The sequence below is a fragment of the Vidua macroura genome, chromosome 4, assembly GCF_024509145.1.
Source record: "Vidua macroura isolate BioBank_ID:100142 chromosome 4, ASM2450914v1, whole genome shotgun sequence".
NCBI lineage: Eukaryota > Metazoa > Chordata > Aves > Passeriformes > Viduidae > Vidua > Vidua macroura.
This window is the reverse complement of record NC_071574.1, coordinates 34,847,155-34,873,087: the sequence shown is the minus strand read 5'-3', so window position 1 is coordinate 34,873,087 and position 25,933 is coordinate 34,847,155. Positions and strand designations below refer to the sequence as shown.

At 36.2% G+C, this 25,933-nt stretch overlaps 1 protein-coding gene across 1 annotated transcript in view; it reads right to left on the bottom strand.

The window, feature by feature from the left end:
• Positions 1-326: 326 nt before the first annotated feature.
• KLHL2 (kelch like family member 2) overlaps positions 327-25,933 on the bottom strand; it is a 53,823-nt gene continuing 28,216 nt past the window's right edge. Inside the window, exons 5-15 of the mRNA XM_053975879.1 lie at positions 20,152-20,314; positions 13,220-13,329; positions 11,726-11,842; positions 10,564-10,713; positions 9,543-9,660; positions 8,722-8,919; positions 7,825-7,926; positions 6,793-6,921; positions 2,354-2,494; positions 2,062-2,205; positions 327-1,451 (exon numbers count right to left, since the gene is read on the bottom strand). Of these exons, the coding sequence (XP_053831854.1) occupies positions 1,423-1,451; positions 2,062-2,205; positions 2,354-2,494; positions 6,793-6,921; positions 7,825-7,926; positions 8,722-8,919; positions 9,543-9,660; positions 10,564-10,713; positions 11,726-11,842; positions 13,220-13,329; positions 20,152-20,314 (1,401 nt within the window). The 3' untranslated portion in view covers positions 327-1,422. The remainder of the gene's footprint in view (positions 1,452-2,061; positions 2,206-2,353; positions 2,495-6,792; positions 6,922-7,824; positions 7,927-8,721; positions 8,920-9,542; positions 9,661-10,563; positions 10,714-11,725; positions 11,843-13,219; positions 13,330-20,151; positions 20,315-25,933) is intronic.

Sequence of the window (25,933 nt, the reverse complement as noted above, 5' to 3'; positions counted from 1 at the left end):
GCCCCACCGTGAGTCACACCCCACATGGAATTCGAGCACCTTCGTGACTCCCCGCCCTGTCAGCAAAGGAAAGCTCGGACGCTTTCCCAAGAAGCCAGCCAGTGGTGGCCATTCCTGCACTCATGGACAACCACAGCTTGCAGAAACAGACCTGCGGCAAAACAGTGATGACTGGCTCCTAAACCTTAATAATTCTCAATTCGTTGGCATTCAGACCTTTAGAGCACCAGCTTCTCCCAGCTCCTTCCCCCCACCACCCCCCAGTTTATTTCACTGATTATTTGGTTTGAGACTTGTATTGAGAAACACAAGTTTTAAGCGACCTGTTGGCATTAGGAAACAATGTACAAACTTTTATTTGAAGAAAATGTCTCAAATATGACAGTAACTTTGGTCATGTTAAAAGGAGGCCATCCAAGAACAAATAAAAATGTGCTGCTTTATAAGCATGGCCACATACAGTGTATTCAGATACTGGCTAATAGAAGCTGAGATTACACGCATAAATAGACCTTTGTACCATGCAAGTTCAACGCAATTGCATACATTCACTATAAATTTTCAGTTATTTTCATGCCAAATCACCTTTTGGATAAAAAGGTAAAAAAGAAGTAACATCTAAATGTGACCAAAATCGAACAGGAAAAAAAAAAAAAAAACCTTGTTAAGTACAGACAACATTTTTATTAAAAAGATACTGAAATTACACCTGCTCAAGAAGTGTTAAACCGTCTCTGATCTCCTTCAGCGGGAATTAGTGTTAAGCATTGTTACATATCAAAAAATACATCTCTGTTTTACAACATAGTACTGACATATTCAAAGTACTGTGCCAAATTATAAATAGTAAAATCAGGTTTTGAAGAGTTTCAATAGAGAGCAACTTATGCTCACACAAACATATGCACGTAGTATAGTTATGTAACAAAAGTTTTATAAAAGGAAACAAATGTACCCCATGCCAGTTTGAATTACTGAGGTGGGATTCAGTACCTACAATGAAGACTGACAGTTCATTTCCTTAAATATATTTATTAGTCTCTGGAAAAAATAAGACAAAAATTTACTTTCACCAGAATACACACCATTCTTCACTCACAATCCGTTTCTCAGTCATGACTGACAGAAGTCGGTCCTTATGAAAGTGTTGGGTTTTTTCTGAAGACCTTGCAATTTAAAAAACGGTCCACCATGACTTCAAAAATTCAATCAGCTTCTGCTCAACTGCAGAATAATCCTACAAATTGCTTCTACCTAGAGTAATCTTCATCATCTGTCATCTGTAATTGTAGACAGTCACATCTTCCACTGTGACTCAAGGTGCAGCTACAAGTAGAGAAGTGCTTAGATACTCAGTCACTTCAAATACACTTGTTGAAGACTGCTTCTAGTGCATAATCAAGTTGAAAATCCCTCTACTGATCATAATGGTTTGTCAATAACTGTAACACCTAGAGGGAGGGGGGGAAAGGGATAAATCTTTAGGATGTATTGTTTTTAAAATCAAGAAAAAAAATTAATATGATACATTGCAATTAGCATTTAACTGTGCACCAGCAACAATGTACATATTTTTCCCTAATTTCTCTTTGACACAAAGCTGTCTGAATCAGTGCCAAGTTCTGAATGTTTCTGTGACTAATCAAGTTAAATTTTGCTATCAGTGAAATATATCCTTAACATTCACTTAAATAACTCATTTGAAAAAACTGGAGTTATTGAAGGAAAAGATTCCTGAAACAGCTCATTTTCTAAATATCAAATCCCAAAGAACTTTGGAATTGGATCTCTTAGACTGAGACACATACTTCTTATTAAAAAAACTGGTCATACCAGAATCATCTTTCTGACTCACCATTTATGTGCTAAATCCTTCTTGAGTACACTTTAATCCCTTTTTCTTTTTCCTTGTAGTGAGTAATTATTTGAAATCAAAATGTACTATCAGATTCTTCCTACCCATTTTATTATCTTAGATTTTACCTTAGACAAAACTCTGTTTGGATGCTTTGTCAAATCTTATACTTTAAAAAGTGTATTAGAAATATCTATATGCCTTACCTGCATAGCTCCTTCCTGTACTCATACAAGATGACACAACGGTCCATTTATCAGTTGTTGGATTATAATACTCCACTGTTGATAAATTACAGGAACCGTCATCTCCTCCAACTACATACAAGAGACCATTTACAGCACAAACACCTAAAAAAGGGCAGAAAACCAGAACGAAAGTTAGTAATTGACTTCCACACCCCCCAAAAGCATGTTTTTTTCTATGAAAGCAGCAGAAATCCAGGTACATGCCATTCACAGTCGACATTGGCACAATTTTAGTCATCATTGCACATACCTGCATTCCTTCTGCACATGTTCATGTCTGCAACCTGCTTCCAGGTACTGGCAATGGGGTCAAACACTTCAACACTTTTTCTTACCAAAGGACCATCATGACCACCTACTGCATACAATAAATTGTTTAACACACCAACACCTGCAAACATATGAAAATACGCAGAATTAACCAGAGAATTACTTGAGTGATACAAAGGAGAAACAACAAGTATGTCAGCTAACATAAATCCTTCATTAAGTCAATGTTGGAAACTATTTCAGAAAACATTTGGGTCAGGATGCATTAAAGCAGAGAGACAGTAACTACAGCAAGACACTGATAAAATGCCTTGCGTGCCCATCTACCATATTGCAGCATACAAAGACCAGAGCTGTTCTGCAACAGAAGATTTAGAAAATTTTGGACAAAAAATGATGTGCAGGAAAATGAGGCTTGTTGAAATTTAGGACTAATTAGAAGTGACAGTAAATGAGACAATGTGCTCAGCCAGCATAACAGAAATCTGACAAGATGATAAAGTGTAAATGAACTTTTAGAAAGTAAAAGCTGCGCAGAGGATAAAAGCTGAATGGATAGACATTATACAATAAGGATGTTTCCACTGAAGTGTTGGAATACCTTGTAAACAGATGGAACAGAAGTAAACAGTTAGCAGTGAGTACCTTCTCTGGGATTTGAAGAACACCAAGCGTCTTTGAACCAAGCTTCAGTTATCAAAATATCCAAAAGGATATTAAAAGGTGTCCTTTAAACCTAAGGTCTCCTTTACTTTACAACAGAAGTTTACCAATCTGTCAGCTTGGAATGAAGGTGTGAGTAAAGCTAGTTCTATCTACTTGCTATTTGGGCTGCACATATTGAAAAGATGGAAATGGGGGAAGCAGAAAGAAAGGCCTGTTTATTTATTCCTCCCTTTATAATGCATTATTAGAACAAAAACTTAATAAATTTCAGAAACTTAGGGGTTTTTTTTGCATTAAAACTTCTGAGTGATAGACCATAAAGACAACTAAAAAAGCACTTCTATGAAAGTATGCTGGGAAATCTAATAAATGCCACATTTAAGACTATGAAACTCAAAGCAGAGATACAGATTTGCAAATATAGCTCATAAAGTTTCCATGGAAAGGGAACCATTTAAAATCTTTTTAAAGGGAAACAACAAATATGAATGCAAAAAAATCAGGTAAGTCCCTCAAAGAAAAAGAAAGGTTGAAAAAAAAAAAGGAGGAAAAAAAAAAAGAAAATAAAAGAGAGAACCCTGAGACCTTAATAACCAACTGAAATATCTTAAATACAAAATTAGTGATATGTTTTTAAAGAGCCATTTCCATATGTGAAGAGAAACAACTCCTGCTGAAATTACTAAATTTTCTTATTAAAGAGACTGATTTTAACATGTAAAAGAAGAGAGGAAGGAAACATGGAAGCTAATTGGTACTGTAAATCTGAAAAATAGCTTATTGCTAGGACACTCTTATAAATCATGCTATTTAGTGTTTTATCAGTGATATTCACTACTGGCATTTCTCCATAATCTTCCCAGTTAATTTAATTCCTCTTTTATTGCTATTACTTCTAGCTATCATACCACAGTATAGTATGACAATTTTTCTTTCTCCCTTTCTGATCATACTTTATTAGACAGGATAGTACAACATTCATCTTTTGTAGAATTAAACATTACAGAGCTAGAAGGAGGGCTAATATTTCCAGTTTAAATATGAGATGTGACATAAATCCCCCCACCCATGCTTTCAATAGAGTTACTGGCCTTCCTATTCAGTGTGTAGAGCTTTCCCTCTGCCACATTGCCACTTTTTTCTTTCATAGCTCCTTATTTTTAATAATGTCCTCCGTTCCTCCATGGTGCTTCATTTTCCCTTAATCCCACACCCAGTTTCCAGGTCCTACCTTATTTCTTGCTCCTTCCGTCTGTATCCTCTTGTTGCCGTCTTCTGAGTTCTCCTTTCTTTGTTATTTTTCTTTCCTGCCCTTTTCAGGACCCTGTCTTATATCTCTCAGCCCTCCCAAATGGCCTATATCTGGATCTGAAGTTCCTCCTCCCAATATGTTGCTGGAAACAGATCTGTCCCCGTATTGATCAACTGAGAAGCAGTGGGTACTAAAGAAGAGTAACTGAGGGTTAACCTCTGAAAAGTTGCTTTTGAGTGAAGCTGAAGCAGTAGGAACAGCAGAGATGAGCTCAAGTTCTTTGAGATGACAAGACATCCAAAAGTTGAATACAGGAACAAAATTATCTTTAGTTAGACCCCATAACACCACCAGGACTGATTGCCAGTTGAAACAGTTCTGGTGGGTTTGGCTATTTGGCCTCTACAGTCAAGCTCAATCAATAGTCACGATTTTCACATTACCACCCACTCCTCTGCCATGCAAAAATATAATTTTTCATGTATTTAACAGAGTGTCACAGAAGAATGCTGATTATTTTACTCAATTATATGAATCTGGAATAACTGTCTACGTGTAGTTTTCCTCTCCGTTTTTTTTTTTAATCACTGGGCCAGGTAAAAGGCAGAAGAGAGTTGAGTAAGCAAACACAGAAACAAGGGAAGAGAGGAGAGGGGCAGGAAGATCCCAGTAGTTAGTATATTTAAGGAACTAAATTTCAGAGTTGTAGAAGAAATTCAACATTTAAAAAAAATCTGAAAACATCTGCTGTATAAATAGGCTACAAGCACAACAACAGTTTGCAAAAACAGAGTATCAAAAAATAAACCCCAAACACTGAAACAAATGTGTATGCAGGCAGACTGCAAAATGAAACTTTGTCACAACTCACCGACACTATTTGTCCTTATAATGATTCTTGTAACTTGCCCATTTTATATAAATATTTTCCTCAAAACTTGCCAACATTAGACAGGAGTATTTTCCAGTACCCTTAGTGCAACTCTGTCCAGTTTTTAATCCAGAATTTGCTTCCAAGAAGCACAAACTTCTGAGTTACTAGAAGTTTCACAAGTCAGCTGTGTTTTCTTGAGGTACAGTGTATCATATTTCCTTCATTAACGTCCAAGTTTTAGTTCAGAAATACAATTGAAATGTGACTTCTAGTAATAAGAGTTATCAGCTTGTTGATTTTGTAAGGATATGATGGAAGTATCACAGACTACCTTAATTTTAGTAATGAATTTAGTACTTTGATAGATTTCTTTTGAAATTATTTGAAGTTAATTTAAACATTATTATATAGTAAAAACTGTTCAGAGTTAATAAAGAATAATGGAAGGTAAGATGAGAAGTTGGGGTAATTATTAATCATATACTGAGCATACTAGAAGTCCATGCAGATTTATTTGTAGCAATATCTCTTTCCATTACGAAGCACATTAATGCAATCACCAGTAGGTACTTGAAGGGTGTTGCTAAAAACCACCATTAAGTACTTGGCAAAAAAAGTGACTTAATTACTAAAAAATAAATGCAGAAAATAATATCATGGAATTTGACTTGAAAAAGTCCATGGGAACGCATCTAGAGAAATAAAACAACTTCTGCGAGTTGAAAAAACCTGAAATACCAAAAGACAAATAGAGGACAGTGAACAGCAAATGAGATTCAAGTCCATAATATTAATAGATAATGAAAATGTTAAAGTCAATTTGGAGCTGTGGAAGCACCATTTCATTAAACAAAAGTGGAATACCATAGGCACTTTTAAAGATGTCTTTAAAGAGAAATATACACACTCAGAATTGCAAGAAGGAAAAAAGAAATCCACAAAAAAAAAAAAGGGGGGGGATTTTTAAGATTATACAGAAATAAATGGATATACCTTGGCTAAATAAGGAAGGATAACATGTAGTAGGCTGTACATGTACAGAGGATGTAAACACCAGGTGATGAGAAGAATTACTGAAGGTGAAATAAAGGGTACATAAGTGGAAGTAATAGGATGAAACCAGTAATACAAACTTAGGAATGAACAAGGACAAAATTTCCTGCAGTGAATCAGAATGCAGAACAAGTCCTCCAAAGAGGTGGAAACCTAGTCACAATTCACACGTAAAGTCAACCTGAAAACGCTGTTAGAATAATCTGCCCTAGCTGGCAAAGAGATCCCTGTAGAAAAGACATTTTTTCATCCTTGCTGTATAGATTTTGATACTTAAGAATTGAGGTGATAGTGGTTATTACAATCTATGAGTATTTGTATGTTAAAAACCATCAGAAGTTGTGGGAAGAAGAGGAATATGAAAGTATGAAAAAACAAAGAGGGATATTTACTCTTAACAGACTGAATTTTACTCAGTGTAACAGTTTTGTTCTGATAACCTGTTGTGTATCATCCATCTAGGACTTGCACATTCCATTAGATTTAGACTTTAGCTTACCTTTCATGTTTTTAGATACATTTTAAACCCACAAATTTTCATCTTTGCAAGGACAGCTGATCCTTGGCCACTCACCTGCTCCGCTCCGCCTCGTGCTCATTTCTGCGACATAGCTCCACTCATTGGAATTGGCATCATAGCATTCCACTGAACTAAGGCACTGCCGTGACGCTCCGTCGTAGCCACCAACAGCATACAGCTTCCCTGGGGGGGGACAAAGGAGCCTGCCAACTGCTCATGCACATGCAGGGACTGGCACAGCAGCAAAGAGGAAGGCATTGCTCTCCAATTAGCTACTAATCAGCACCTGTCAATCACTTACTGAGATTCTATACTGTAAACAGTTTAGGTTAGCATGCCACAGATCTTGTAATTTTTAGGATATAAAAGGCATCCAGTATCTAACAACAACAATGCAAGTCAAAAGATTTTTAATTGCCTAGCTGAAATACAATTTTGAATTAGGTATTGCTCAAAAGCAAGCTATTTCAAATATGTTTGATACTGGAAGCCCACAAGTAGGCTTCCTAGGAATGTCATAAATTTAGTTGAAAATCACTCATACAGTCTGCATTTTCAGATTAGAAACAGCAGTGGTTCCTATGCACATATCCACCCCTAAAACTGTTTTAAAATCCAAGAGCTAGGCCAGGCCTTCATTGTGCAAGTGACATCCAGGCTATTCACCAAGCTGACTGGAAAGTCAGCAGTTTTCCTGGCACTGCCCTTGGGATTGTCCCCAGCGTGCAGCCAGCAAGGTCAGCCACAGATAACAGACCTGACAATACAGCAGTGCTGCATCACTAAAGACCGAATGATAAGGTCATCACGTCAGCTCTCTGACTTTGCTGACATACATAACCTAGAGCTTAGCAAGGTTTTCCTCAGTTGGCCTCAGCCACAGCTGAAGCTCTGGAAAAAAATTTAAAATCACTATGCTAAAAACTGGTCAAACCCAAGCAGAATGATTACATATTGTTCATACCATTTGAATTACAAGGTTAAACAAAAACATAAATCTGAAGTATGTTTTCAGAAATAAGAAAAACTAGTAGGGTAAATGATTGCATTTCCTTCTGTTCTTTTTAATATCATTTGTCAACTTACCTCCAACAACACCTACGCCAACACTACTTCTTCTTGTGTTCATTGGAGCTACATGAAACCACTCGTTAGTCTTTAAGTTGTAAACTTCGACTGATGACAAACCTATTAAGACAATATAACATTTTCTCTATAAATCTAGGTGCAACATACTGTCTAGCTTTCAGGAAACTCTTCATATCTGAAAATTAAAATTATTTCATTTTAAGGATTTTTAAATACTAAACAAAGAACACAACTTTTTGTCCTTTAGATAGGCAATTACAATCGACCCATGTCCAAAAATGGGCAAATTACTGAAAACTTCTGTGGAGCTGTATAAACTTCTTCCCTGGATTATTTCCTTTATTTTAATTAAGTCACATGCTTTCTCCTACATATGCTTTTATAATAGTTATTCAGCAAAAAGATCACTTCTGCACTAATTGTTTAATGCATCTAAGTAGAGAATTAAGAGTGTATGTCTAAAGCCTTCTCACAGGTTAGAAAAAGCTGTATATAATCTTATTTACACTACATGAAAATGCAGAAATCAATTTCCTATGCAAACAGGACTAAACAGACCAGATAATTTTTCTCACATATCTTCCACAAGTTAAGAATTCTGACTATAGAAGTAGTAGTAGTATAGAAGTAGTATAGAAGGAATAGTATAGAAGGAATACTGGAAGCAGACTTGCCAAAAGTTCACTAGTCTTTAAGCCTGAACTCTTAGGAGCAAACAGTCCACTGTTCAGGTAGGGGGGGATGTGACCACTTAAGCATATTCCACATCACAAGATGCCAGGCTACCCTCATGCTTGGTTTCACCACAGGTACCAGCAAAAAGAGGCATTAAAATTTGATACAATTATGTTAAGAGTAGTCACAACTATTCAGAAGTGTCTCAGGCAAACATACCTGTACTCCCATCAAATCCTCCCACAGCATAAAGAAGGCCATTTAATACAGCTGCTCCCAGTGTGCTTCTCCTGTCTTGCATGTTAGCAACACTTGTCCACTGGTCCTTCACTGGATCATAGGAATCTACTGTACGAACTCTCAAAGAGCCATTGAAACCACCAACAGCATAAACCATGCCTCCCATGTACACCATTCCTAGAGCAGGGACATGGGAGGAAAGATGAGTGTTTCAGTCTCTCTGCCAATTAACTGTGTTCTGTACTGTCCTAAGTATGCAAATACTTGACACAAATTACAATATTCACTACACTCTTTGTGCTTTTGACAGTCCCCTGGAACTACACTTCATTCAGATTAAGCCCTAGACTTTCTGATACTTTTTGCTACTAACAGTGCATATTCCTGAATACCATGCTTGCTGAATTTCTTCTTGCTTAAATCACTCAGCTGCTTTAAGATCACATGCTCATGTTTTCAATAGTGGATGACCACTTCTTCACACTCTTTAAATCATTTAATATTAGGGTATTTTAATAGCAAAATTTGTCATTATTACAATGCATTAATATTTAAATTTATTTATCCCTTGTTTCTGTGGGAGGTAATAAAGCAGTTTATCCTGCAGATTGCAAACTGAACCTCAAATTAAGCACAATTGATCAAAGTTGCATCGTTCCAGATTAGCAAGTAATTCAAATGATCAGTGAAGTCAAGGTTTAGCCCTTCTTAGACAAATATCTCAAGTACTGTTCCAGAGAACATACAATGCCTAAATTCTGAAGCATTACCAATCACAACAAAAAATTAGGCATCCTTACCTGCTCTACATCTTCTGGAAGGCAATTCAGCTACCTGATGCCAGCGTTCTTCTTTAAAATCATAGCATTCAACACTGCGAATTGCCTTTGGTGCCTGTCCCCCAACTACCATCATCAACTAACAGGGAGATAACAATAATAACTGTTAGTCATTTGCATATATGAGAGCACCTGAAAGACTGAAGAAGTGTTAAAAAATAAAGCAAGCTTCTGTACAAGAAATAATTAAAGGATGGCTCTCCTATAGAAATTTGAGTCTTGCTAACCAGGCCAAATTAATTGTTAGGTATTTTTTTAAACAAATGTAATTTGTAATTATTTTGTCCAGAGGAAATACCAAGAGTAGAAAAGCAGCAAGCAATCAGAATTTTGGTAAAGCATCCACGAAAGAGGGAGACCCTGCTGTATCTTTACATCCTATTGTGATCTCAGGTATCAGAATTCACCATCTATGATATGTAATGAAGTTGTGACCATCCATCACATAACAGCCTTATCTTGCTCTTCTAAGAAAAATGTGCTAAATCTGCTGAATTGAATCTCCTATTCCATTATTACCATTTTCAGAACAGTACTATGAGAAAACTTTACTTCATTGTAAAGAAGAAAGTATCTAATGTTTGTTTTCTGCTAAAATGAACTAAAGATTTTAAAAAAATCTCAACACAGTCTCTTCAGTCATTCTTTGTTTTGGCTTGGGGTTTTTTGGTGTTCTGTTTTTTTGTTTTTTTTTTTTTTTTAACTTCTCCATAATTGTATAGTTCTCAAAAGAGCTGAAGTACTTATTAAAAAATGTTTCCTGGGAGGGTAGTTAGTAGTGATTCTCTGTGTAGGTGGGAGGCTAAAACATCTATATCATAAGTAGCATGGAGTATAAAGGTAATCACTTGTTACATTCTTATGATAAATAATTCTGGTACAATTTTTTTACAGGAATACCTCGTGACATAGTCATGCTCTCATGAAAGTTTTTAAAATGCAGTTTGAAATAGTATATACATTGGAAAAACAAGGGTCTTACTTTTGGAAGGCTAGCAGGTGTCCTCAGTTTTGTCCGTGTGCTTTTCATCAGTGCCCGTTGCTCAGTTGGTAGCAAGTGATACTTCATAGCTTCAATGAGGTAATCTTTACAAGCACTGCTGTTCTTAACCAATATTTCCTCTTCAACTCTCTGTTTATTAATAGAAGTTCAATAAGGTCTGAGCATGTTAAGGAAGTAAAGCAGAAATCACAGTCCAAAGTGTAATACAGCTTATGATCTATCACACAAATGCGGATTAATCTAATTTTTAAGATTATAATTTAACCAGTAGGACACAAATTTGTATTGGAAATGTGCAGTCACTAAAAAAAAAATAAAAATATGCTGATTGTTAATTAGCAAGTAGAAGAAACAGTGATAGGCAAGGTAAATCACTTTTCTTACAAGTGGGCACATTTCCTGATTTTTAAATACAGACAGTACAGAATATTTTAAGGTGGGAGTAGCAGAGAATAATTTAACAAACTAGTAAGCCATCCCATAACAATAAAAACCACAACAGAACATAACAATAAAAAAAAAACCAAATCCCACCCACAACAACCCACACAAATTGGAGATTTGTATCACAAAACTAGAATTTTTAAAATAAACACCTAGCAACCTACTTATACCTACTAACCAATGTTAATACTGAACTCATATTGTCAATCTTAAATATTTGACCTGACCAAAATATCACCAAAATATCCAAATGAGCTTATAAAATTTGAAAAAAAATATTTTATCCGAACCAGGTAAAAGAATGCTTCTTTTGTCATTAATTCCTAATCAGCTTAAACAACAGATATAATTCTGAAGTTGAAAATTCACTTATGAGAACAAATCCTCTTTCAAAAGATGGCATTACAAATGAAACCTAACCTGATCTCAGCAAATTACATTGTTCAGATTCCTGGTGTGGTATGACATGCAGTCAGCCAAAGAGATAAATTACTTACATAAGTCATCCTCTATATGGCAATCTCTCACCTCGGTGTGTGGATGTGCACATGAGTATGTGGTAGTGGCTGTTTGTTTACTTTTACTATCACTAACATACTAATGACACTGTTGTTTAAATTTAAAATTATCTATCTGACATTAAAATAATGAACAGAAATCTTCACATGCAGAATAATTACTATTCCTTTTTGCTTACCTGAACCAAATACTCGCGGGAAAGCAAAGGCAGCCGAACATGCTCCATCAGACGTGCCATTAACTCCTGCCTTACATCTTTGTCGTGGTTTACCCAGGCTATCACTGCTTCAAATACCTTCCAGAAAACAAACAAAGCAAGTTCCTTGACTTACAAGTTCATAAGCATGAAAGCATCAGTGTGCCTCCAAAAGTAGTTTTGCTTATACTAAAACTCCTAGCCTAAGAACAGATAACAGTGGTTACAGGTCCCATTATTTCCATGTTTATCAACTACAAAATTATGAAGGTGCATTATCTGGTCTCTTTTTATATCTGCTCCTCTACTGGTGTTTCAAGGATAGCTGTGCTACATTGACAAAATGAACATAGTGACTTCACTGATACTGAAAACTAGGCAAACAAACAACACAGCAGCAGGAATATTACAGTCCTCATACTTTTCTTCCTTTCTTGGAGAACTGACCTGCCACATCACAGTTCAAATTACTTATCATCACTGAGTCTTAACAGGACAAGTGATCCCAAGCCTGGTTTTGTCACCATTGCACAGTAGGTCATCGTCCACTAGAGCATTAAAACCTTAAATATACTCCAGAAAAGCAGCATCACTTGTATTTAAGTGATAGATCCAGACCTTCAGGGTATTACAGGAACAATAAAATAGCTTTGCTAGATGCTGTTTAAGCAGATAGTTCTTAGATTCAAAGTTTCAAACATTTACAAATGAGTATTCAAACATGCTTTTGAACACAATTTAGCCTCATTTGAGTACAACTATAAACTTCTCGGAAAAAAGAAAACCAACATATTTCAAATAGATCATAACTGAATTTAAAAATCTCAAAATACATCCACAACCTGAAAATCATTAGAGGTTTACAGAGATGCCCTGGGCTCACTGAAGAGCACAGTGTTTCAAAAATGGCTTTAAAAGATTGAGAGCTAGGCTAAAGGTGAGCTAACACACATTAAACTCTGGTTCGGTAATACCAAGCTGCCACGTCATCTCCTGTGCAACCCACATGTGTTCATTTAGGTTAAACAGCTCACATATACACACAGAGCTTTAATACCTTTGTGGGACTGCTGATGTTAAAGTTAGTAAATGTCATATAATTGCTCTTCAAACTTGGAATTATTTATCCCTTGGTAAACCAAACCCCTGTGGATGTGACTCGGCATGTGTTCTAGTTGTTCTGCTTGAAGATGAGAAGGAATTTCCATCTAATGTAGTTTTGGTTTTGTGGTTTTTTTTTCCCAAAGAAGGTAAAGTGATTTAATATAGTTGTAGGATTTTTAAGAGTTGAGCCTAGTTGTCAACATCAGACTGACAACACTTTTGGGAAACATCCTTTAAACTTGAGCACAATTCCTGCCTAATTTCACTAAGGAAACACAGAACACATCCGAAAAAGGGCACAAGATCAGTAGGAACAAGCTCACTCTTTCACCTGAAAGGATGAAAAGAATAATGGGATACAGATTGTCTTACCTTCTCCTCTGAGGCAATTGTGAGTTTGTCACTGGATATCAGACTGCACACCTGCTCTACACCAAGATTGAGGTATTCTTCACTAAGTACAACATCGGAAAAGTGCTGTTCTGTTTGGAGGAAAAGAAATGCGCTAACATAGAGTGCAACACATCTCCACATGTATGACAAGCATTAAAGCAGCAGAGGAAAAGAGAGGAAGACGATTCAATATGCATGCTACTTTACCCTATCTAGAAGCAATACATTGACTTAAAACCTCTTCTATAAGTTAAAGCTTGGTCTCAAAAATAGCTTTTATATTTAAAGATTCTTTAACTGAAATATTAAAGCACATTATACTAAAAGTATTGTAGTATGAAGCAAGCATATTTCAGATGCTTGCTTCATCTCAGTACTTGTCCTTGAGAATTACCTAAATCTCATTTTGCTAAATTTGTATACAAAAATACAGAAAAAAGACTCCGGAGTCTTTATACTCTGTATGTTGTTGTCAAGCATATTTTAAATTTGTAATTTGACATGAACAGTGGTTGATTCTTTAGAACCAACCAGCAATATCATACAACAAATCCTGTTGCATCTCTCAGAGCTTCTCCAAGGTCATAAAATATTGCATATTGCAATCTCTACAACATGCAGAAGGTATGCAGTTTTTCCTAATTTTTTTAAACCTCAACTTAAATAAAACTGAAAAAATTTAAAGCTTCCAAGTTGTCATTCAGTTATTCAGTTGTCCCTTCCCTTCCTTAAAATTGCTTTTTATGACATTATCTTGCTTAAAAAGTACTCCATTCAGTTAAATTATTTTTCCCCTTCTGCTATTCTTAACAGAAGTCAGAAGGGACAACTGTTACTAAGAACTTAAGAATTCTCTCAAAATTAGAATAAATAAAAAGAGGCCAGCAAACATACTCAAACCAAAGAACATTTTATAGCCTCTCAATCACTGTATAAGTACTACTGTAACTAAGACTCCACACTTGAGAAAGTTGTCTAAGCTGTTTAAAAAAGTTAAAGAATGCTGAATACTTAAACTCAAAAAGACTAATTTTTCAGTTCAACTTTGCAGGGTACAAGAAAACAGCTGTTTTAGATGCAATTATCATCAGTACAAGTCCCTCTAATTCTGCAGCATTCTCTTATGATGGACAGGTAGTATTTTCTGCAGTACTTCAGGCAATGGGAAAGAAAGGATGAAAAGAAATACTATTGTTTTTTATAACATCCCCATTACTTTTCTGCTCTACAAATCATCTTGTATCTGTTTTCTTTTCAGAAAAATATGCAGTTTCTCAAGCTAAGTATCTGATGAGTTTTATTGTTTGCAAATAGAAATTGAGAAAGATAATTTGTATAGATTATTTTTACAATAAACTCCAAATTTTAGGTGACAGTGTCACAAACCAGTATGCCTGACTGTACTGAGAAGCTGAGTTTGGAAGCAAGCAGAAAGGGGAAGCAACATGCATCCAAATCTCAAACAAATCTGAGGTTCTGAAGCACTGTTCATCTTTCTAGGATCTATTTCATAAATTAGAAATACCTGGTTGATTTTATAGACTCACATACAAAAGCCTTGCTTTTTAAAAGTTGATTTAGATTTATGTAATGCACTAAATAGGAAGAGATCCATCCTCTAAACCACGAGAGGTGAAAGTTGAGAATTTTCAAAGTAATACAATGAATGTGAGGCTGTCTCTCATTTTCATGCTAGACATAAGAACTATAGAAGAGAATCCACAAAAAAACAGTGCTTGAACAAAAACTGTTTTACTGGATGTCAGCCTCTTAAAGCATAAAACATGGCATGTGGTCAACAGAAGGACTGAAAAAAGGAGAAACACTAAACCAAACTACTCCATCAATAGCTACAGATCCTCAGGTGAATGAATTACAGACAAAAGAGAAAGAGAGGGGACTTCTACATAAATTTTAGTCATCAAAAAAGAGGTAAGGTGAAATAACTTGTCTCATAAGAATCAGATCCCTTGTTGTCTAAAAGACCATCATAACTGATTGATAGATAACATTTGGGCAGAAGCCAATTGCAATTACAGCTACATGGATTATTTAATATAATTAAAAACTGAAAAATAACAAGGAAATGTAAAAATCAATTAAATCCACCAATGGCAATTTATGTAACGCTGGTTCAAGTGTTGAAGACAGAAGGCTTCATTATATATAAAAATCACACTTACGAAATTCAAACTTTTTACATCCTTTTAGCAAGAAGGATATCAGCATCTTCGAAATAACATGACTCAGTACTAAAATTTCAAGAAATCACACTTAGATCCTCTTTTCCCAATAACGATGAAAAATAGTTCTGGAGGTGTGTGGATTTTTTTGCCTTCTGGGTTAGGATTTGTATTATCTCATATTACTGCTCCCATCCTGAAAGCTTCAATAATCTGAAGACATTAACATCAAACACAATGAAAGTTATGCTTAAATGATTAAATATTTCATGTAACTGTCCCCTGTAAAATCTCAAATTATCTTATTTATTGCATTATGGAACATACTTCTTTCTTTATGAACATCTCTTAGAGAAGCAAAGAGAGAACTAACCATATGGAAGTTTCCATGAGAGAATAAAATAATTATTTTTCCCAAATCAGAATTTTCCACACAGTACGCAACTTTGACAAATTTGTACTGGAATCCTGCCCTATTTCTTGCCTCTTTACCCAGAAATTGAAGCCAGCTGGCTCTAGAGTCTGGCAGCCTGGAAACAAGCTGGCTTAGGACCTGCAGAGGCTTGGCTTCTAAATTCCCACTTCCTAAGCAAGTGGAGTCCTACTTCTTTATTATCAAGACTAAACTCTGTCTTAAAAAAAAAATCCATTTTAGGACGTTTCTAAAATATCTGTTCCAATTGCATTTGAAAAACAGATTTTCACAATTTTGTAACTGAGTCAGTTTCTATCTGAATAGCTAAAGACCGGTCCTTGTCTGCCCTGTGCCAGTAGGTGGGACAAATGAAAAGGAATTCTTTAACAACACGAAAGGGGCTAGTAACAAAAATGCCTAGAAGTACAATAAAAAAATGCCAGCATGGAGAGCACAGAAAGAAAATAGGAGCTGTAAATGTACCATATTTTAATATTTGTTGTTCTGAGTCTATAGCTATGTATACATGCACATGCAGCAAAAAGCACTTGACACCTCTTCTATCCAAAAGGCACACAAGTCTGGCTATACAGATATTGACATTAACTTTATATTTTTCAATTACATAGGAAGGAAAGCTACATCTGAAACCTGCAAAGGATATTTTATGCTTTAAATATTTATGGATTAATTCACAATGCCACATTGAGATTTTTTTGGCTTGGGACAAAAGGCCTTTGCTATTGGCCTATTTTAAGGCACTGGTCAAACAGGAACCCCAGCTTTGTTGCAGAGAGATAGACATGAGCTCTGCCAGTTGGAGAACCAGCAGAAGCTAAAACTATAAAATCACATTTAAAAAAAAAAATCTGATTTATTTGTCAATTTTATACTTAAATAACTCTTTTTTAGAACACCATGAAATTCACAACAGCCAAGGCAACAGCAGCATAGCAACAGACGTTGCTACTGAGAATAGAATCATAGGGATGATTCTGACAACTCCATCCTTTCCATGCCAGGCATATGGATGTACACAAGAACAGTCCACAGAAGACATGCACGCTTTCAAGTCTTGCCAGGGCTCAAGTTTTAGACTAAGAGCACCAGAATCAAGAATGCTGTTATCCCAAATACAATGCAGCATTCCCTGCATCACAAAACACACTAGGATTCCCTAACAAAAGAATCTTCAACATCTCAGCACAGTGCTGAAAGCCAAAAACATTCACTGTGCCAAGCCTCAAAGGACACCTCTGTCACAGGTCTCCCAAAGTTTCCAATGCCTGTACTGCCCTATGCAGTGGGTGAAACACATTATTATTCTTTGTTTAAAACCAAGAAATGTATCAGAACATAAGCACTGAGCTAGGGTCTCTCTAGTCCAAGATGGCACAGCCCTCTTCATTAAAAGGCTTTACCAATTTATCTTCAGGTTGTACATAACATTACAACACCCAAATAAGGAAAAACTGTTATTTTGTGTACATCCTCTAACACTATGTAAGACATAGCCCAGACCAAAACTGAGGACATATAGCAGTGCTCATGCCACATACTCTTCCTAGGAATCCTCACAAAAGAAGGATGAGAGGCCTCAGCTGTATACAGTCTCTGACTGTGCCAGTGTAACAAGACCCAGAGCAGGACTGCTTGCTGCAACATCATGAGGACAGGTGGCATCTCCAAGTTCAATTGCAACAGAAGCTAATTCCATGTAACCTGTACCAATTGTCCACTATTTTCAGATCAGAGGTGCATATAAATGACTCTCCTCTAAATCTTGTTCTCTGCTGCAAAGGACCAACCCACCACAGGAATATGAAGCTCCAAATTTAATGGAAGTTGCATTTTTATTCCCACTAGAAGGAAGTTCTAGAGTTTCACTTTTCTAGTAACTTCTGATCCATTGGCATCCATTTGTTTTTATATTATCATTCTCGCTGCTTTTTTCAATCTAATAATCCTTTTCTGTACTCATTCTAATTTCTGGAGCCTTAATCCCAAAATGTGTGCTCTCAGAGTTAAGCTGCCTGTGATACAAAGCTTAACTCTGAAATGGCACAGCCATGTATTTTTGACTCAGACTTTTGAGAATTTTTTTTTACAGTTGTAAGAAAGCTGGGACAAAGTACAAAGAGCCATTTGAGATAAGAGCAGGGGGAAAAAAGAAGCATTGATGGCTGAGATACAGGCAGTAAGTAGCCTGAAAATTCAAGAGCAAAAACATTGACCTGAAAAGGTATAGAACTGTATAAAAGGAAATCAGGGAGTCAGCAGACAGAAATTCAGCAAGACTGATAATCAACCAATTCCAAGGAGAAATGAAGGCCAACACTTCCTCCCTGGATCCTTTTATCAGGAGTACTGAGCATTCTGGTGCTCAGTCCAGTATCTTGCATGTCCCAATCAGGACCAACAAATGGCTTCCCTCCTCTTTTCACTTGGCTATGTTCTGCTTGCAGGCACTCTCTGTGCACAGCAAAGGATGCCTGAACAAAATGACCCAGAAAGGAGAGTTAACAGGTGGACACAATTCCTGTGCTCTTAAAACACATTTAACCAATACTGCACTCAAGGTCTTGCATGGGGTCTTACAGTTTTTATTTCTAGAAAGTAATCTCTACAAATACTAACTTCAACTACTAAACAGAAAAAGATTGTTTAGAAGTAACTGAAGTAGTTTAGAGGCTTAGTTTAAAAGTAACTAAGGCCCAGTCAGTCAGAACAGAAGTTGGAAAAAATAATTTAAAACTCAGAATTAAGCAACAGCTGTATCAAAACATGCTCCCTAAAACATTAAATATCTGAACATTAACTCTAGTTAATAAATGTATATCTTGCTTCCTAATTTAAAAAATGTAATAGTTTTTTGGATTTAATAATGTATTACTCAAAGACAAAAGGATTTAATTAAAACCTTTTGCATAGACGTGTAAATAGAAATATCACAAAGTCATTCAGTCATGTACACATCACAACTTCGTAAGGTAGGCATTACAAAAGCTGGTACTTTCAAAAACAATCTGAAAAGCTTTTGAATTTTTTAAATTCATATATCAATCATTCTTGATAGAAATACTATAATCTCCTGTGAGTTAAAAAAAAAAAATCTATATCACAAATCAGCATTTCTAGGAATGAAGACAACTGAAAGCATTCATCAAAGTCCTTGCCTTTCTGAGGTCTAAATTTATTCAAGGTAATAAAAAGCCTACTATTTGGACCTGAGTTGAAGCACTTAGTGCTCTATTTCAGGAAAATCTTCAATTTTAACTCTGTACTAATTGTTAATTATGCTAATTGGTCACTGTACATTTAAGGAAAGTTATGAAAAGCAATGCAGTCATACTTATTTTTTTCTACAGCCTTATCAGGACATTTAATTTTTAATTCTCTTTTTTTTTATTGCTCTTGATCTAAGCCTGACAGTGCTAGGAGGAGGAAGGTAGAGCAGAGAGGGGACCTGACTATGCATTCCGACTATACACAGCATATTTATCTCAAGGATAAGAACAGACTGTGCATTGCTTTAAAATCTACCCCATAGACAGAGCAAATACTCAGTAGGAGTTGAGCTGGCAGCTTGTCATACAGACCAGCAGTACTCCAAGAATACGATGACAATAAGGGAAGCTTTTGGGGTGAATTTGACAGAAATGGAAGGTAGTTTGGTTACGGAGGAAAGATAAGGCTAGTACCAAGCATGACAGACAAATGAAACACAAGATTCAAGTGGATGATAGGTACCCTTTATAGTAAGAAATTTCAGGTCTTTGGCTGGATGAGCAGGATTTTCAGAAGATAAGTTGGTTACATAATACCCTGTATTATGTACACAAAAATACAGAAAAAAAGATTCCAGAGTCTTTATACTCTGTATATTGTTGCCCTTGCTTCTTCACTAGTGCAGTTCAATGCACCCCTCTTCCCAATGCCTTTTTCTTATTTCTTCCCCCATGTAATTCCTACATACTTTGACTTGTAGTAGTTGTCAGAATTTTAATTCTTCTTTCCCGATTTCCTCCCCTAAGTGACGGTGCAAGATTTGAAACAGGAAGCTAGCTTCTTTCTGGATTAGAAATGGCTTGGACCCTGCAGAGTCAGAATATTCTCTGAAGATGCTGCTCCATTCAGCTTAAATATAACTGTGACCCAGCCAGCACATCTTATTTCTTTCAAAGGCATTCAGATCAAACGCAGTTTTCATCAGGAGATACATGTCTGCAATACCTTGGATAAAACTTGGGTTCCTCTGGAACTCACCCACACTGACACATATCAAGCTTTGTGCTCCACTAATGATAACTTGCCTGCATATGTGTTGGCCTTGCTCAGGAGATCTGTGCATGCATGCATGTCAGCAAAAGCACGAATCCCCAGGCAGTTGATAGGATGAAGCTGAGATTCCAAAAATTCACAGCAAGTTCTTTTCACATCCTGCAGTTGCAAGAGACCAGCTGCTGGGAGCAGTACCTGAAAGGAGAAGAAAGAGCTGGTTAATGTCCCAGTTCAATTCTGATATTATATAAGAACATTGGCAATATTAAGAAAACAAAATAAACCACTAAAAAACCAAGACTAAAACAAAGAGAAAGATTTCAGCATCGTGCAACTGAGGAAGTTAAAACACAGCACGAGCATGATTTTGCCTCCCTACAGATACCATTTAGAATAACAAGCAACATCTCTACCATTGTGTTCACTGGGGAAGTCATTCCACAAACTGTAACTCGCGCTTTATTTAAACTCTTCCCAATATTCATTCACAAACTCCCTTCTTGCATTTCCCAGCATTTCATAATTACATCTCATTTCCAAGCCTTCAGTGTTGGATATTTTTAAAAGAAAGTTTTCTAGACCATGGTAAAATATGTCAATCTTATTTGCAGGCAAGCACTGGACACTGTACCATTTTTTTGTTACCATCAAAAATAAGCAACTTTATTCAAGAGATTCCAGTAAGGACAGAATTCAGCTTCCCCAGAAGTCTGTGACCATCTTGGCAGAATAATAATTCAAGATTGTCTGGCATTCAATATAGACAGGAAAAATGAAGGATCATACATTTAACAAGAGTTTGGTTTGAATAGCAACTGTTAATAAAAGAGAAATGAAGAAAAGACACAAATGTGATTGCACTGAGATACACAGACTATTGCTAAGCAAAATACTTAAAAATTAATTTAAATCTTAGATAATTCATGAAAATATTTAGTAAGTCTAGCAAAGTAAGTGGAAGAGATGTAATAAACATAAAACTCAGTGTCACACAATTCCGAACAACTTTAGTAAGCTTAAAGATTATTAATTACAAGGTTGAAAGAGTACAGTGAAATCATTTTATTTTAGCATATGTTTATGTAAATGTTAAGATAATATCACTAATACAATTTAAATTGTATTAGTAAAAGACTGTAAAGAACACAGTATGATTAATTATAACAGTGAGTAGATAAATTCATTTGATAGTTAATTCTGTGATAAGATATAATCATTAACTTACATAGCAAAAATCAATGCCAGAAATCCACTACAAGTATTTATTTACACAACTTGTCGCACTGAAGCAAACATTTCATACCTGCTCATAAATTCAGTAAGTAATTTAAGGACAGTCCTAGATAATTTTAGGCATATTATCAGTATAGTTGAGCAAATAATTCTGAGAGTAATCCTTGACTGCATAAATGGATCCAGTAGAAAAATATGTAAAATCATCATCCAATCAGAATACAAAATGGAACCGTGAAATTTGAGAATGGTATGGAGAAAATAATTTAATATTTGTATTCACAGTTACCCTGGCATACTTATATGATCAGGAATGTTAAAAGAACCAGATTACTCTTCATTATGGGAAATTTACAGCAGTTCTGAGATCAGTGTAACTAAACTTGCAAAGTAAGAGATTTCAATACATTTTAGTTATCAGAAAACAAAACGTTCAAGTCTAAATGTATTTTATATTCTGCTGCTAAAAAGGAAAAGAGAAGCAAAGTGCATCAAATTCATCTTGTTGAATTACACAGTGGGCTTTGGTTACTAGGCAACAAGAGCTGTGATAACATCTAGCTATTTTCATTTGTACCTATAGAAGTGTTGGTCTGAAAGCTGTAACAACCTGCATTCAAAGACACAGTTCCATCACAGTCAGATTTACTCTGCTGAAGCCAGGGACAGACCTAAAGAGGTAAAAAATACCAAAACAGCCCAAACTCCTCACAAATCCATCAGGAAAAAAAAAAAAAAGGAAAAGAAAAAAAACTACTTTAAAACTGCAGTACAGATTAAGTTTAACTGCTGCTGACTCTAAACTGGTCAGTTATAGCTCAGATCTGTTCCAAAAATAGCCAGTAGAGGGTATCATAGCTTTCCTTTAAAGATCAAAAATACTGTAATGCGCATACTGCTTTGTACTGCAAGAAATGCAGAGGTGAAAAAAAATCTCCGATTTCTCATTCTATGAAAATATATTCTCAACGTGGCTATTTTTTTTAATAATCAAAGAAAACTGAACAGATTATTACTACAGATGGCAAATAAGAAATTAGGTATTCTCTTCCTTTGTGTCATAATTGTGGTGATGAATCTCGGAATGACTGCTAGATTCCCTAGAGCAAATGATTTAACCCTTACAAGCCTATGAAGACTCTGCCCTGGTTATTTCCTTTTGGTTCTCCTTCCTGCAGTGACATGCCTATTCCCAAAGCACTGTGCACTCATCATGCCAAATACATCTTTCCAACCCCACTGAGAAAAAACGGACTGTGACCAAGTGGAGGTATTTGTTTTAAAATCCACCTGCAATGTCACCTGCATAATCAGGAGGGATCTACTTAAGGCCATGGAACTTGGGTCCATGCTTTCACTGAAGTAAATTCAAGCCCTTCACAACTCAACTAGATCATCAACCTGTAAATGAGGCTGCTGCAGGAGTATGTCCAGGGCTGAGGGTACTAATGATGCCCGCAGCTTTTCTCTTTCCTGTTTTTTCCTGACAGCATTATGACTCTGTTCATCTTTGTGCAGCTGGACACATTCACCTCATGTGACCAAAACACATGTTGAGCTTGGAAGTGAGGAGCAGCTGGTATAGGCAGGCACCTCTCCAGGTGCTCACAGGCCCACCAGCTCACCAGGAACACATTTACAACAGCCCCAAAAAGATACAGGCTGCCTGAGTGATGAACAAACCTCTACAAGGAAAGAAGGCTCAGAAGAGATGGGCAAGGGTGATGAACTTGGGAAAGAAATACAAGAATGGGTATCTAGTGGCATAAAATCAAATTTATCTCCACATAAAGGGGACTGGAGAGTGCCTTTTCCTTTAGGTGTATGGCTGTACCAGTAAGTCATCAGGTTATGCAAACAGCCTTTTTTAAAATAATTACATTCTCCCCCAGCTAAGCCAGGCCAGCAGGGGGAGAAGTACGTACGTGACATGGCTCAGTCTCACAAAAAGCATAAAACTGAAAAAGCAACAGAAGGAGCTCTCAAGAGAGCCACAGGCTTGAGAGGGCTTTAGCCCACAGATTCCTTCCTGGTGAACTGGAGATGCTCACCATCCTGACAGTGGGCATATGTAGATCAGTAATGGGAATCGCTTTTGCATAGTGATGCAAATGTATATTTCAACTGCTGTGTCATGCTTGTGTTGTGATTTCGGTATATTGCAGTATGTCTCTACTAAATCAAACCATAACACTATGTAGTACCAAGTATCTTCAAAACAGTAAATTTCATGGCAATCATTAAATGCCCCTCAAGGACTATCCAGAAGAAACTGGTCAGAGCAGCTGCCCTGAAGTGCCTCCATACCAGACAAGGGTGCTCATCCCACCTGAGGGCTGCTCAGTGACCTGACAGGCATAGCCCCTTGATTGGTACCACTTCTTGAACACACAAGGTTTCAGTGGCTGCCCTGCTAGTTGAGAATGGGGGAACAAATCCAGTGGAAGGAGCCATCAGGATGATCAGAGGGCTGGAGCATGTGATATTACAAGGAAAAGCTAAGAAAACTGAGTTTGTTCAGCCATTAAAGAAAAAAAGGGAGACCTTATTATAGTCCACAGCTACTTAATGTGAGGGTAGAGAAGAGTGAGCCAGACTGTTCTTGAAGAGGCATAGCCATAGGACAAGGAAAAGTACAAACATAGGAAAATCTGACTGGAAAAAAAGGAGTTAGGTTGCTTTTTCTGTTTCATGTTATGTTTTGTTGGGTATTTATTAAGTGAGGCTGGTTAAGCCCCAGAACAGGTTGTCCCAGCCAGCTGCAGAATCTCCATACCTGGGAGATATTAAAAATTCAGGGACCAGGCCTCTCAACATACTTTTAAAAAGCTCAATAAAAAGTAAAATTTAAATTGATTAATGCTTTCTGCCTGTTAATTTAAATCAATTTGATCCAGTAACTTTATATCTATCCAAGCTGTCCTCTTTGCATTCCTTTTTGTACCATGAGGTTCTCCTAGACAGACCATACTGTGATACCTGACATATGAAGATGCTTAAGACAATATTTTCTTCTCTAATACTTTCAAATTTCTTGTAATCGTCTTTAAATTTCTGCCAGGAATATTTGGTCAATTCAAATTGATACCCACCAAAACCACATTAAGATCAGTATAATGTCAATAGGAAAATAGTGACAGATCATATTGCAGGTTATGAAAATGAGATCCCACAACATAAACCCAAAATTTCTCAAAACACTGAAGCACTTTTCAAGCAAATAAGCCAATAAAAATCAGAGCAGTGTATGCCAAGAGAACTGAATAATGTACTGTCCAAAATAGAAAAATTCCATATTTTATTGCATGGAAAGGAAAGAAAACAGATCTGAGACATTAGGAAAGATACTAATTGAAGAAAGCAGATGCATGAGAATCCAAACACACTACAATACAACATAGAAGCTCACAGAAGAGTAAGTTATCTACTTGCTAATCACAGATATTGCATATTTTCAGTTACAAGATTAAAATGAAATAAATTTCAGAGAACAGCAGTTATGTTAATGCCGGTAATAAAGAAATCTTGAGGAAATAGATTAAGGTTTAACATTTATTTTTAAGTTTTAAATAACTATTTCAGCAAACTAAGCTCCTTCATTTGCTGTTTACATTATCATAACACGGGAAGAAGGAAATTAACATAGTGGTCCTAAATATAAGCCAAATGATCTTATTTTTTTTATTCTCATCTACATGCATCTGTGCCATAATTAAAACTGTGGTTTGTAACTGAAGTATAGTCTAAATTCTAGTGAAATCATTCAGCACAGCATTGAAATTATGCTATTTGGGAGTATGCATACAAAAACACTAAAATAGACACAAATATTTTAAGGCATCTGTGGGATAAAATGCGGAAGTTTCAATTTTGGAAAATTCAGCCCTGCTTGAATTTCTGTATGAACAATATGTGCATGTTAAACACAGTGTTCCACTGTTAAAATACAAAAATAAGAGGCTGCACTGGAATTAAAGATGTGCATGAGCTGCAAGTTTAGAACATGATGTCATGTAGCCTCTGAAGTATACCTTCTGGATATCTTAAGGCTATTCCTCAAGGAATTAAGGCTAATATCCTCAAGGCTATTGCACAATGAAGACATGGGTGTATTAATTTTTCCTTTAGCTTAATGAGCCCCATGCAAATAAAAATCAGGTGCAGGTGGCAGTTTCATAGCATCACAGGAAGGAATCAGATCATGAAACAGTCCTATTCCTTCCCATTCTCCTTTTAATAGATACAAATTGGTAGAGCACCACTTCAGTAGAAAATGATTGAATAATCATGAAAATATAGTATTTTAAATTATTGACATGATCTAAAAAATACTAAGCAGCTTCCAGCTTGGAAATCAGTGTGACAGATTAAAATGGAGGATAAGGAAAAAGTAAGTGTTGTACATATATGCTTTTTAACTTGCATCATAATCTGTACTTAAGAGCCTACTTCAGTTAATGACATGCGATTGATAGGAAGCGACCGATTTGCTCAAAAAGCAGCTTTTGAAGAGGCAGCACCTTAGAAGATTACTCTGAATGAACTACTAATTATTAATAAAAACGTTAGGTACAGGGTTTT